At 31.0% G+C, this 15,225-nt stretch overlaps 1 protein-coding gene across 1 annotated transcript in view; it reads right to left on the minus strand.

Annotated features, from left to right (window-relative positions):
* The window catches only part of LOC130898348 (hemicentin-1-like), a 310,568-nt gene that overhangs the window by 179,322 nt on the left and 116,021 nt on the right, over positions 1–15,225 (minus strand). The window contains exon 3 of the mRNA XM_057807610.1: positions 5,823–5,852. Within this exon, the coding sequence (XP_057663593.1) occupies positions 5,823–5,852 (30 nt within the window). The remainder of the gene's footprint in view (positions 1–5,822; positions 5,853–15,225) is intronic.

Consider the following 15,225-nt stretch of genomic DNA (forward strand, 5'->3'; position numbering starts at 1 on the left):
AGTAGATAATCTCCAATTAAAAATAGAATAATATGAATATATGAATCTTCCTACTGACCTGACGTGAGTTTTCCTGACTTTATTCTTTTTCTTTAATCAAAAACTCATGTTAAGAAATGTCATTTTGGGAGGTTGTGAAGGGAGAAGTGAAAGTATCAAAAGCTGCGTGGCATTTCATGAAAATTACTTTGAAGGAGACAGCGATAAATTGTAAGTCTACTCTAAATAAATTCAAAAAATAGTTTTATCACTTAATTTTCACCTGGTATAACAAAAATCAATGCGTTTAATCTTGTTTTAAAATATAATGAATTCTGCCTAATATCGGGATGTTTTCTGAGGCCCACTTTAAATATATCGATATGCTGTTTTGTTCAATTTGGAAATCGACATATAATTCCATAAAATTTGATCCGAATAACCCACAAATGTCACAGTCGAAGAAGAAGAAAAAATACGAGATAAGAAATCTGTACAAAATATAGCAACAAAGCTGACGCAAATCCTTCAGAAATAAATGTGTGTAAAACAAATACCAATTCCAAATATTATTTCATTGATATCAACAGCCCAATACGTGATGTTTGTGTATCAGTTATTCTTTTAACGTTGATAAGACATAGAATGAGAGAGAAAATAGAGACATTACCAAACACGTTTAAAATCACAGTAAGTATATCCCACGGATCCATTAAATAAAGTTGATTTGGAGAAATATATTTGTTTACTGTCACGATAACGTCTAAGTAAATGAAATGAAGGTGTGAGCTTTTCAGTTATGTTTGCTTTGTGCTCTGAGCAAACTGAAAGCTTCCTGACAAATTTAAACACGCTAAACGATGTCCACATCTTACCGTTGTTTTGAGGTTTAAGATAAACCGAAACTCTAACTTATATATTTGAAATAGCTTTTCGACATGTTTACTCTACTAGGTAAATTGAGCAATTATTTTTACATTATTGTAAACATTAAAAATCGATTGGATGTCTGTTTATATAAAAATATTGGAAAAATTTCAGATACAAATATTTCACCAGGATTAATTTTTTGGAGGTATATCTGAGAAATAAAGTGTAATGTTTCAAGACTCATTATTGCTCAAAATTGTATAGTCGACTACGACTTATCATTTGTAGGTATTACACACGATCCACATACACGCATGTCTCAAATTTGACACGCCTAGCGCATGACGTCACGCTGGATTCAAAATGTATTCTTGGTCATCAAGATTAGGCTGGGGGTGTACGTATTTATAGGGATTTTGTGTGTTTGTAATAGTTTTTTGTGTTTAATGGCTATTATGAGATCATAACGCCGTCGCTACATGCAAAAACACTAATCGGAATAACAAAGAAACGGGTATTAAATACTTCGGTTTCAAAAAAAAACAAGTCTTGGCGAAGCAGTAGATAGGACCCTGTGGTCGAGAGGATAAAATTAATTTAAAATATGGTAAACGAATGTCGTAAATGACAAAATATCACACACAATTCCTATTTTTTTTTTTTGCAATAATTATACGTATTTCGTGTTGTCGATTCACTTGTAGAATTATAAACAAAAACGGTTACAGTCCGGTTGGAAATATTTGGATTCGGCTTTGCATACACATACTCACTCGTTTGTTGATATTTTCCATGTTCTGGCTAAATTTCGTTAATGTAACGTCCACAGCGATATGTTATCATGTCACAATATCTAGGGCAAGTAACAGCCTCTTTTTCAAAAAATTATTGTACAATTATGCCTGCAGCTCTAAATGTACACCAAACAGTGACACATTGTGAATTAATTTGTTTTTTGACAACCACATATAGGTTCTTAGAACCCCAAATATAGCAATTTTGGTGATTAACAAACCCTTCAAAGTGAAAATGTTTTTCGTCGTTTAGCATGATATTGCTCGAAAAATCAGCATCCATTTGTTGATGCTCAATAATCTATTCAACAAACTCTCTTTGTTGCGTATGGTGATTAGGCTTCAACTGTTGTGTTAATTGGATTTTATACGCATGGAGACACAGATCTTTAGTGAGAATTGAGGTTGCTGGATTGTCACCTACACTCACGTACTGCTTTGATATTGACATTGTTTGTGGATCACTAGCATAACAATAAATCGGCATTGATTGAATGACAGAAAATAACTATATTGTTTCTTAAAATGACAGAATTTCATAAAAAAATCGTTAATATTCAGACGAGACATAGGTAAATGGTGAAGAGACAGTTGAAATTGTATGCATTGGCACAATAATTATTAGCATAAAATCTTCGACAGGTTATCAAGCACCAACAGGCAGAAAGCAGCTTGAATATGAGAATGACAATGAAGATTTGTGGAAAAAGTAGTATGATTCTTGTATCTAAAAATCTAGAGGTTATAGCAAGGACATAAACGCAAATCGCTTTGAACTATTGGTAATTATCAAACTACATCGATACTGCATTCAATACGTTGCTAATGTAATATCCGTTTTGCAATTTTATAAAAGACTACCATATATTGCGAGCCTAACTGTATTAACTTAACTAATTAATTTAATTTAATTAATTAACTTAACTTATGCCAAATTTTTTACTACAAAAGTTTCACTTGTCAATGACAATATTACTTAATTGTTTATTGTATTAGTTTTTCGTTGATTTAGTCCAAAACAAAAAAAAAATGATTCGACTCCAATATTTAGAGTACCTAAATAAAGATACTGCATAAAACCGACCAAAATTATTAACACGCTTATTTCAGTTCGATATATACGAGTACAGTCAGGATAAAATTCATAAAACGTAGGTACACCCTTCATTTTTGACAAAACACGCACAAACAAGAAATTTATTTGAAATTGTTGCAACGATCTTTAATTTAACTATTATCAATCGAATAATATCATGACATTCTTGAGTTGAAGAAATAAAATAAGACAAACATCTGCGAGGAATAAATTGTTTTTGCCTATTTATCCTTATCTGTTATCAACTAATTTTGAGTTACAAAAAAAGATCATTCAATAAATACTAGTTACAAAAACTTTCTCTGATAAAGTGGAATATATTTGGCCAACTGCGCAGGATCTGAACTAGTCGTAAGTTCTATATGAAATGAATAACATAAATACCTCTTGTCTTATATGCATCACCTATATTGATAAATCCTCTATAATTGACATGATCGCCATCAATAAACATTACCCAGCTACTATTCTCGGCATCTACTCTTTGTGCGGGTCTTCATAAACTTTTCCTGCCTCTTTCACTGTCCTTAAGTAAATGATGATTAGAAAAAGATAAGGAGTTTATAAGTGTTAACTCTACGAGTTAACTATCATGCCAAAACTCTTATAGTGTTCCATAAAAAGTTTCATTTTAAAAATTACGTAGCGTGTCACAATATAATATTTAAACCAATAGCCTTAGCATACTGCGATTGATGGAATCTCTTATTTCCACGGAAGAACGCTTTAAATCACGTTAGAAGAAAGGAAAACTGTATGTGGTAATTGAATTTTCAAGTGGATACGGTTATGGAACCAGTCGTTATTCATATTTGCGGAGTTAATCATTTTAAAGACATAATTTCAATCATTATTTTGTCAAAAAAAATTGTACTCCTCAAATATCAGAAATAGTGTTGTGATGTATGGAAGAAAACCACGATTTTGAACTATAAAATTAGAATATTATCAATTATTCAGATTCCTCAGCCAGGGGTAGTTGAATTTGGATATTTTCATGTTTTTCATATTTTCATTTTTCATTTGTTAGACCACTGTCAATGGCAAAAAATATTTCTAATAAATCAAATGAATTCCGGATGAAAAAATTCTTAGTAAGACTTTTCGTATTGTTTTACATGCACAGAGGCATCATCTCTAATTATTGCATCATGTGCCATTAGTATAGCTAACTGTGATAAATCACCGAAATCAGTTACACGTGGACGTAACATCGCATAATGGGTGTCAGGAGAATTGTGAAACCACAAGTCGCTTCTGATTCGGTTGATTATTCATGAACAGTACTATATAACAATATGTATCTATTTATAGATATATGAATAATTATTCATTGTAAGTTATTTTTGTTTGTTGAGAGACAGAATAAGATAATTTGGTACGTAGATAATATAAAGGGTAGCTAACTTATGAATGATTTTGGTTTCCAATGTAATATTCTATTTCCCCCCAACAAGCCCTTTGAGACCTGGGTGAATTTATTCTTTGGGATTGAATGCAAAAAATGGTCGCACTGAGTTTCCAACATCTCCTTTGAATTCAACTTTTCCTCAAGCAAGAATTTCGTTTAAAAATCTGAATAAATAATTATCAGACGGTCTAACATCCGAGCTAATCGCTGGATGTGGTGTAAGTTCAACACCACCAAGTTTGTAGATCTTATTTCCTGTAACTATGGTAGTATGTGATTTAGCATTGTAAGAGAACCGCATTACGAAGTAATACCTCTAATAATCTTTAGAATTAGTCAATTTAAGAGGAAATGAACTGATGAGTTGGGAAAAAATTGAAGACATCCAGCAAATACTAGAAACAAAACGAGATATTGAATATGAACAAGAGTTCAAGTGGTGCAATTATACGAATGCAAATTTAAGTTCTATTGGCGCTTCCACATCGAAAGATCTACGTTCAAGTGGTACACAAGTTGATATGTCGCCAAGAAACTTCACAACTTGGGAAAATATACAAAAGAGACACGAACTGTCAGTAGTCTATTTAACAGTTCATGGCAGAATAAGTGAATAACTTTGATTGATTTACAAGTCCCTCCAAACATAGATAATGAAGATAATTAGAAATTATTGGCTCTTTTTTGTTCCTTCTTTATATAATTTTGAGAAGAAGAAGTCAAACTTTTATGTGATGCTTTGAAATTCACATTGCTTTATTCGAAAAAATATATCTTTATCACTGAATTATCAGACATACTCTAATATCAATATAGTTGATTTGTCAGTGCATTTGTGAGAGTTTTTTCGAGAGGGATTACATGATTTAAAGTTAAAATGTATCTGTGTAGAAATAGATTGAGAAAAAATACTTTTCAAGAAATTTTTTATAAAAATATAAATGAATGGAATCGGACAATAGGGTTAACGGTTTACTTCTACAATTTAAATTGTCAATATGACTACATCAAGTTGAGGTTTTTTCTTTTGGCATATATAATTATTACCTAAATTTGTATATGTTTAAAATCTCTTCTTTATCATCTACATTTATGATTTTGAATAGTCTAGAACTAAACATTAAATAAGTTGAAAATGGTAATTGCTGGAGTGAAATCGTATATCTAGATAAATATATATGAAGTTTTGCCCATTCAAACAAAAACTCTTGTGAAGTTTTGCATATAGGATCAGCTGTCTGAGAAAAATTCAATCTCACGCAAATTACTTGTAAAATCTCGGAGGCAAAATTTCAAACCATGTATATTCTCAGAACTTTAGTATTGTTCAGAGCAATAAAATCTGTTCATTGCCTAGATTCAAGTTGTAGGTAAAGTTAAAGTAATTTCAAGAACTAGAATATTTGAAGATATTGCACCAATTTTACAATTTGGCAGAAGTTGTTCGCTGCTCTATTAGATATTTGATGAGGAGCTTCTCAATACAGTTTTGGAACTAAATGTGGTGTTTGCGACATGTGAAGTGATATAAGATACGTCCTAATAATATGATGATTCAATCTTCTTTGGCATGGAGTGTTCTTAGATTTTTCACTGGATTTATTTCATTACTTGGAAAATGTCTGTCAGTATGCATGTTCACGAGTAATTAAAATATGGTATGGCAACTCACCAGAAGCAAATGCAGTTGTTCCAGAATCACCTGAAACAAAAAAAAATATAAAAGATTCTTCCTAATAGTACTTTCACAAATCCTGAAATGATGAAATATTCGAAATATTTGAAATAATTTATTCAAAATATTTGAAGGTTTGGTTAAAATAAACTGTTATCAGTTTTTTTATGAGTAATAAATTTTGTACCATCCACTCAAATATTCTTTGGTTTCCTTGCTAACAATGCGCAGGGCAAAACTTTCACGACATCACAAAGGAACGTTAAAAACTGTGAAAAAAAATTAATTGTCTCTTTAAAAACAGAATTAATACAAAGCGAAACCAATTCTACTATTATGACTGTCAAATGGGAAAATCAAGTACTATAGAAATGATGGAAATGAAACTCAATTTCAGCGATAGACAATAAAGTTCGAGGACATGTAATATCAAGGAGACCATTTAAACGGAATCAACTAGAGGAATAAACACTGAAAATATTTGACTCTCAAACAAAGCGATGATATTTCACGAAGCCAAAGGAAGCAAAAAAAATACAGCCCGAATATTGAAGCTTTTAATTCCATTCATCCATGAGGAATATTAATCTTTATATATTCGATAACAGAAGTTAATATTAAACAGATATTACTGTGAATTATTGCATTTCAAATGGATTTTGCTATTGAATGTTCTCAAAAATTGATAACAGGTCTAATTCTTGACAGTAAAAATAAATGAATTTTTCACATTATATCTGATATTAAAATGAAAATAAACTTGTATATATTTATATATTATAAATATATAAATATTTATTATATTCCTTAAGCCAAAAATTCACTTCTATAATCACTCTTCCAGAATATACTACAGGAAAAACATGTGAATACGTGTAAAAAGGGGGAAATCATCAAGACAAGACAATGAAAAAAGTTTGCCAAAATACAATAAATAAATTAATATATGAATAAAAAAACATTTTTTTTATAAACAAACGAATACCAAAAGATAACTCCCTATGAAAAATCGCTAGTTACCTCCAATTAATGGACGTAAATTTTTGAAAAATTGGGATAGTACTTTATTTCATATAGATCCCACATGAATCGTCTTCTAAAAAAATAACAAATTTTCTAAACAATAAGTTTGAAACCGAGATTAACAAAAATGTAAAACTCAAAAACAGCCTCAGAATTTGTTGTCATATTCAACATAATTCTTGAAAATTTACAACTATACTACAACTATAATAATAGTGCAGCTCACACTTGTCATAAATTACTTTTTAACAACAGTGCACATCTCGATATGCTCAGAATCTCTCAGTAATTCGCTTTCAGTGTAACAACCACCCAAATTATAAGAGTTTTTCAAATTTATATGGACAGGTTTTTGGGAGAAAAATTATTTTATCATGGTCACAAAAGACGAGCAAAAAACCTTCATATAAATTGTGGAATAACAGATGTGGAAAACTCATAGCTGCAAACCAAAACGCGGAAGTTTTTAGTGGCCGAAAATCTGTCAGAAATCTGTCACGAGTACCACGAGTAAATTCAGTTCAGGAAATTCAAGGTATAGCAAAAGTGATTATACAACGAAAAATGTGTGAATGATACTTTAGTTACCAAGGAGTAAAGAAAATCTCCAACAATGATGATGAAGTCAAGAAGCCCCAGAATATCGAAACGTTTTGTATTCTTGGCGTAATTAATATTGTGGAAGCGAAGCATTGTTAACAGTAATAATATTGTCCTTTATTATAACTAAATAAATACTTTGGAAATGCACTAGATATTTCAAGAGTCAAATATCCTTGTTAAGAAAGTGATCTAGTAATTTTAATGATAATTACCACGTCCTACCAAAATCTTTCGGTTTTAGATTCTTCTTTATTCAACTCATTCTTTCTTTTTTCCATGCCTTCTCCTAACGGAGGTTGGTGACCACTACTTTAAATGCTTCTCTATCTTTTGCTATCGGAAACAATTCTGGCACACTCATACTTCCAGTCTCTCACATTCCTTAGCCACGACTTCTTCTTTCTCTCGACACCCCGTCTACCATCTACCCTGCCTTGCATAATTGTTTGCAGAAGAGTATACTTGTCTCCTCTCAGTACCTAAGTACGCTGTTTTCCTTTGTTTTATGGTCCTTATCAGTGATAGTTCTCTGCCTATTCTGGTTATCACTTCTGCATTTGTTGTTCTTGTTGTCCATGGAATCTTTAGCATTTTACGATAGAGCCAGAATTCAAATGCTTCAAGCTTTTTTGTTATCTGAGCTTTCGGCGTCCAAGTTTCAACTCCATATAATAATACGGACCATACGTAGCAGTGTACAAATCTTAATCTTTGGTTTAGAGATAGATTTCTATTGCATAGCAGGGCTTTATACTTGGTAAATGCCTTTCTTGCCATTTCCATTTTACTTTTGATTTCTCTGTCCATATTTAAGTCAGATGTAATTCATTCTAAGTTACAATGTTATTAATTGGATAAAAACGAAGATGAAACTATACCAATATGAACTTTTTAAGGTTTGTGGTTTTATCAGACCTATTATTTCATTTATTTACATCTATGTTCTGTTTATTCTTATAAACAAGCATACTTCAAGAAAAAAATAAGCATTCTAGTAACAATTTGTACTTAGTTCATGTTGACATTTATTTCAGAACATTCAAATTAGAGAAGTTTACAATGTGACAAAAGTTTGTCCCACAATATCAATTACTATCCTTGGTAGAAGCTCTCAATTTTAATACTAAAAGTAATAATTACTTTCAACGTACACCAAATCCGTAGTATCAGCAAAATGAAGTGATACCAGTCCAGCATCTAGCAACATCTGTCAATTTATCAGATCAGAAATTCAAATTATAGGGAAAGAGTACCATAAAGAAGTTTACCAGGAGATATATGTAAATAGTTAATTATATGTGATACTGTATTCAAGATGTTCTTATTGAAGATAATTAAGTGAAAAATGGAATTTTCGAACTGATATGCGTAGATAAGTTTCTTTTTTCAGTCATAATTTCCTTACAATAAATGACGTCCCTGTTCATTGCTCTCTAATATTACATGAACTCCGACTATTTCTGAAGTACTGTAATTTATGATGTAACATAAAACGCAGCCCTTTATGCTAAAACTCCGCACGCCTTATTTTAGCCCATTTTACGGGCAGCACTCTGCATACACATCCCGGGATAATTTCGTTAAGAAAGGCATTGGAAACAATGATCCGGTAAGAAATGCGCAGCGCCCCCTATAATACCTGTACGCTGGGTAATGTATGGCCTCGACAAAAAGCCTTCCCAGCCAGCCAGGCCTAGGTCTTTGTTTAATCAGCCGACAGGGTGTTTTGTGCGATTGCAAAAAGGTCCCTTTTCGACTGAAATGAAAGTTTCCGGTGTGTTAATTTGAAAACCACGGATACTCTAAGTTTGAAGTTTTAGTCGGAGTTTTTATTGCTAGTGCGGCAGATTCACGTAATTGTGTGGGATATAGTAAAGTTACCTCAATAAAACACAACTATATTACTGTTACAATTAAACTTTACATCAATGACAAATGATATCAATAACAAAAATAATGTAAAAAAATTCAGATTATGTTTTCGGTCACTAATTAAAAAATATCGAAATATGTTCAACAATATCTAAAATCTCGATAGAGAGTAATAGAATAATCAATTAAGTAGTTAAATATTTTCATACGAGTAGTTTAAGTACTTTTTGAACTAAGTCTCTTTTCCTGCTACTATTAATGTTACAGTTAATGAAATAATTAAATTTGTATCATACAGATTTCCATAGCTATATATCTTTTTAAGCCAAAAACAATCAAATCACTTTTAATGGTGTGGCACTTAATTAAACTAACACTATGGAATAATTAAATAATCAAAAGTACCTATATCTCAAATTTTTTATTTGAATGAGTGATAACAAAGAATTTTTTCTGGCACCTCCAGAAGTATCACTGGATAAAACTGTAAAAAAATATATCAACCTTGATTGAGAATTTTTCAATGGGTTATTTCGAAGAATTAGAGAAGAAATTGAAATCATCATCTACATGGATACTTTCAATTCAATTATTGAATCAGTTTTAAACATAAATCATAATGTTGACATATCAAAATATCCAAGTTGCTCGCTTTAGTAAATCTGAAAGATATTCTCGAACGAAACATCTGATAATCAATCACTTTTTCTAAAAGTATGTATTTATTAAATCAGAGGATTGAAATTTTTCATGAATTTTAAAAAGACAAGTCATCTCAAATGTAATTTAATCTCTAAATACTCGAGAAGCTTTAGCCCAGTGATGTAAACAGCTGGTTGTAAAAGTTGGTAGTTGGGGTTAGAATTCAATCCGTGACTACTTATCTCTAATTTGTCATTAATTCTTCAACTGTTAATTGTTGAATTATAGAGATTAATGATAATCGAACTTATAGGAGTACGCCGCAAATGAAATAAAAATTCAAACTATTCAAAATTAGAGCATAATCAATGAAATTAAATGACGAGAAAAGCTAGAAAATTTTATTAATTACTTATTTGTAATTTCTAATTCCATTCAAAATAATAACTACACAATTATGCCTTTCAGATTGACAACACTTCAGCAAGATTTTAACTTCACTTCACGCTAATTCACACGTATAAGAGAAAATTACTGAAGAAATAGAAAAAAGTGGATAGTGGTAGATGTGGAAAAATGTGTAAATTGTGAATTAAATCATGACATAAAAATCATGTGAAACAAAACAATACTATAGAGGGTATCTCATAGATAATGTCCATTTTCAATGTTATCTTTGTTTATTGAATTATCATACAAAAAGACAGCCTTGATATTCGAACTATTCTGTGGTTTTAACTCAACGTTCAGCTAGATCTTCGGGACCTTGGTAAAACCATTTTTGGGGGATTGTCGCATTGCATTCCCAACATCTTCTTTCGATTTATATTTTGTCCATGTAGGAATTTCACCAAGGATCTAAATAAATTTTAACCAAGTTCTTCGATCTTATTCCGCTTAACTTTTGTAGTATATGGTTTAGCATCTTCTTGTTGTAAGAGAGCTCACCACTTAACTAAATCTGGATATTTCCTCATAAAACCTCCAACATTCGCATCAAATGCCCAGTATATGCCTCGGCATTGATAGCTTGACTATCTGGAATGATTCGAAGTTTATTAAAACTTCATAATTCCTTCATACACACAAGACTTTCCGCTCGAATGCACCTCTCTTTACCATGGTTTCTGGTAATTGTCCTTTGTCCAACCACTGATTTTCCATATTCGGACTGGTTGGATAAATCCATTTTTCATGATCTTTCCGCATGGCAAGGATTTGTTTACACACCCCTACTCGACGTTTTGCTTGAACCTCGGTTAATTCGTATGACTCTTTATTGAATGGTAATATATGGTATAATGGAACGCTGATATTAGGTAGGTTTTCTGCTGATTTCCTTTTAACGATCTTCAACTGTCAAAACTCCACTAATGAGACGATTGAACCAACGCTATGCCAACACTCATTGTGCCATGCCACGGCTGCTTCGAACTTTTGATTTCAATAATGTCCTAGCAATACACGAATTTCATACTTCCTGCACTCCATACTGTTTATGATAAAAACGTACTGCGTCGTCCTTAAATAAAGATAATGGCGTCAGAATTCACTCATATGAAATTTTAAAACCATAGTCAAAACTAGTTCACTCTGAGTAAATCTAGAAGTTGATACAGATACAATGTATCACCAGCATTCATTGAAATTCCTGTTCACTACAAGTACAGCAACAATTACGCTGTCTCACGATAGTAAACATTGTAACCTTCGTATCGAAGATGATAACTATATCATAGAAACGCTAATCAAATCATGTAATTATGTGATTGTGGATATTGGTCTGGTGACAGTGAACAGTATCAGTATTTCAGAAAATATCATACCGCATACTGAGAATTAATACCATAAATTAACTATCAAAATATTTTCTCCAGTGTATTAACGCTCACTCTATGATAAATAAAAATAATTTACTGATAAAATTACTTCAAGTGCATAAAACGGAATAAATGCATGAAAAAGAACTTCGGAAATTGCGGAACTAGTTATACTAATTCTACCTTAACTGTGCTTTCCACTAATTGAAACTATACATCTCAAAAGTGTTCATCCTTCGATAATACAAAATCTATAAATTTATGGGCAGTACTATTACTGATTTCGATTGCTGTTAATCAAGTTAATAATTGAATTATCTAACATATGAGATTATAAATTAGTAAACGAATATTGCGAATTTTCGATTCAATTTCCCGTAACCTGGTGACTACTCGTGATTCGTTCATTATTTCGTTTTCCGCTCGTATTAACAGAAGAAATATGCAAACAGGATTTACGACTTTTAACACCGAACGAATATCAGATTACCTAGAAAAATCATGGAAAACAAATTATAGTTGAAAAATGTTTGATATATTGCAATGAGAAGTTTCAAGTGAAGATTTTATTTATTATGTATAGTTGAAAGCTCGATATACATATATTTTAGTTACGTGGCTTAAAAAAGAGGTTCACGCAAAAAGGTATCTTAGCACTGGGATTTGCCAGTCCCTGAGATATGAAATCGTAACAGTTTCTAGTACTTGCATTATAACCTGGACCCTTCAAGTTGCCGGGATTATATCCACCTTAACGTATTATCACATTGCTGCGTTCCATAGAAAAATGTGTTCTACGTATCTGCCTTATACTTTAACGGTCATGGTAGGCTCACAGGCAGAATTTGAGCACTTCATTAAATAACTTCGTCTTTTAATTCTCGCCTGGAAAGACGGTGAAGTGGATCGGAAGGAAGATACGGAACCTTCATTTGTGGCTGCTCGAGTCGTTGGAATTCTGTATATTGTGTCCAAAATTCTACAGCGACATTGAGGATAGTTTGGAGCAACATTTCAATGACTGTGTAATATTTCGATTTATATCTTAAACCTTAAACAGCCTGCCTCGCTCATGCCGATAATAGGGCAACGTTCCAAATGGATAAATTGGACAAAATGTTGAGATGTTATCGTGTTATCGGAAATTGTGAGAAATAATTTGAAAAATTGATAGTTAATTATGAAGTGTGAAGGAGAAACCAACAAAATACGGGTCATGTTTATAATATACGCTTTATATGTATGAAAATGAACATTTACAAGTACATAGTAGTTTTCATTCAACATTCAAAAACATAGCAATCCTTAAAAAATTATAATTTGCTTTAAATTATTTCAAATTTTCCAAAATTTGGTTTCCTTTAACCGAAAACCTTTAAGAATATCACAATTGCCACATAAATTATTTTTGATAGATATAATTTTTTACCCGCTTACAGGATCTGTAAGCGAGAAAAAATTATAGATAACGCCATATAGTTATATATCCAAAATGTGTGTAATATTCGACTAATTCGAATATATATATATATATATATATATATATATATATATATATATATAATCGTTTGTACCTTTTTTATTAAGTAATAATCAAAGTTATGTGAACAAAAATTACTTATTGTAATCAAGTGTAACAATATTAAAAGTTAACTTTGAAAAATTCAAGATTTTCACCATTAAAAAAATGGTATCTTACTAAAGTTACTTAGAGATAAAAAATGGATGAACAAACATTTTTCATTTTTTTTTCCCAAAATGTTTTTTTTGTGTAGATTAAGAAAAAAATACATGAACTGCTTTTGATGCTTCGTAAAATAGTTATGAACGATTATATGCGAAGAAGTGCGTTTATTATCACATTTAAAGTCATAAAACTATATGAAATCTCCAGTTGCGATATTTCCCATATTTTTTTCCATTCCGCAGTAAAAACGAAGATTTAAAATAAATCATCGAAATCTGATGATTTTTCGATTTTCTATAACGAGGGGACCGCGAAAGTATACAATTACCAATATATATATATATATATATATATATATATATATATATATATATATATATATATATATATTTATATATATTTTGAATTCTATGAGTTTAAAAAATTTTACAAGCTTTAATAATATCAAAAATAATCGGAAAGTTTTCCACGGTTAGGATTATGAGCAACAGGACTAGGGTCACGGGTTGAACCGTGTTGGAATTTCAAAAATTAGATGTTTCAGCTCCCACTTTGGAGCCATTATCAAAAGAATAGGGTGGTTATTCGTTCATTGGTAAGTGATCCGATTCTATGTTCCCAATTAACGAATCAACCCTTTTTTGGTTGACTCCAAGGCCTCAATCTGCCTACTCATTGGAATTCTACCGATGAAATGAAAAGCTGGAACAAAAAAAATGAAAAAAAATATGACATGATTAAAATGATCAATCATCAACATTTCTACTTCCAATAATTAATTAAGATTTGGCTCATGTAGCTATCACTATAAAATTACATTTCTTACAGTATTTGGTGCACTGTTTCTGAGTATGAGGGAGATATAATAAATAATAAAATATTCATAAGGAGATTTATTTCCTCAATAAATCAATTTATGCTTTTTAATATATCGTGTTGTTTGTGCCAAAGATAGCCATTATGTGTTACGCCACCACAATTGTAATCTTTTATAAGCCTCCAATTATTTTCTTCTCGACAATAACCTCCGATATAAACCCTGCACAATTGTTTTAAATTGTTGACTTTATTTTGTCACCCTTTTTTTCCAATACGCAATTTATTAACAGTTTAATTCGAAGAATCAAATTTATCCTCGTCAGTTATTCATTGTCACTCATTAATTTCATTTATGTAGCAGGTGAAAAACTTCCTTTCCCATATTTTTATGTTTCATTGGTTGGATATTCTGATTACATTTATAATTTCCACAATTCTATATTTATTTGAATGGAAACTCGAAAATATATAAAACAAAGGTTTTATTTACAATGTAATTACAATGAGTCTTTGATAATTTTGTATAAAATTCATTTGATAATTTTATGAATCTAATAAATTGGCTTAAAATCATTCAAATATGGCGGGTAGTGAACGTTTACTTGAAATTACAATTTTTATGAAAAATGTGAATACGTAATGTAACTATCTACTCTTTCTGATAAAATAATATTTGTAAAATAAGAAAAAGCCGACGAAGAACTTGCAAATTTTTATTCTTAATTTTCTGTTGGTATAGGCATTGAGTCAAAAATGTGAGAATACAGAGAAAATATTAAAATTCAAAACAAGGGATTCATTACAACGTGACTCCTCGCGATATTCTTACTAACTGTTATGGAGATTAGAACAAACATCTGAAGCATCTTCAACACGTTCAATGAAATCTAACTTAATATATGTGTATTTAATTGGCCACAATCCTTATTCAAAT

This window comes from Diorhabda carinulata, chromosome 1 (genome assembly GCF_026250575.1).
Source record: "Diorhabda carinulata isolate Delta chromosome 1, icDioCari1.1, whole genome shotgun sequence".
In the NCBI taxonomy this organism is placed as follows: domain Eukaryota; kingdom Metazoa; phylum Arthropoda; class Insecta; order Coleoptera; family Chrysomelidae; genus Diorhabda; species Diorhabda carinulata.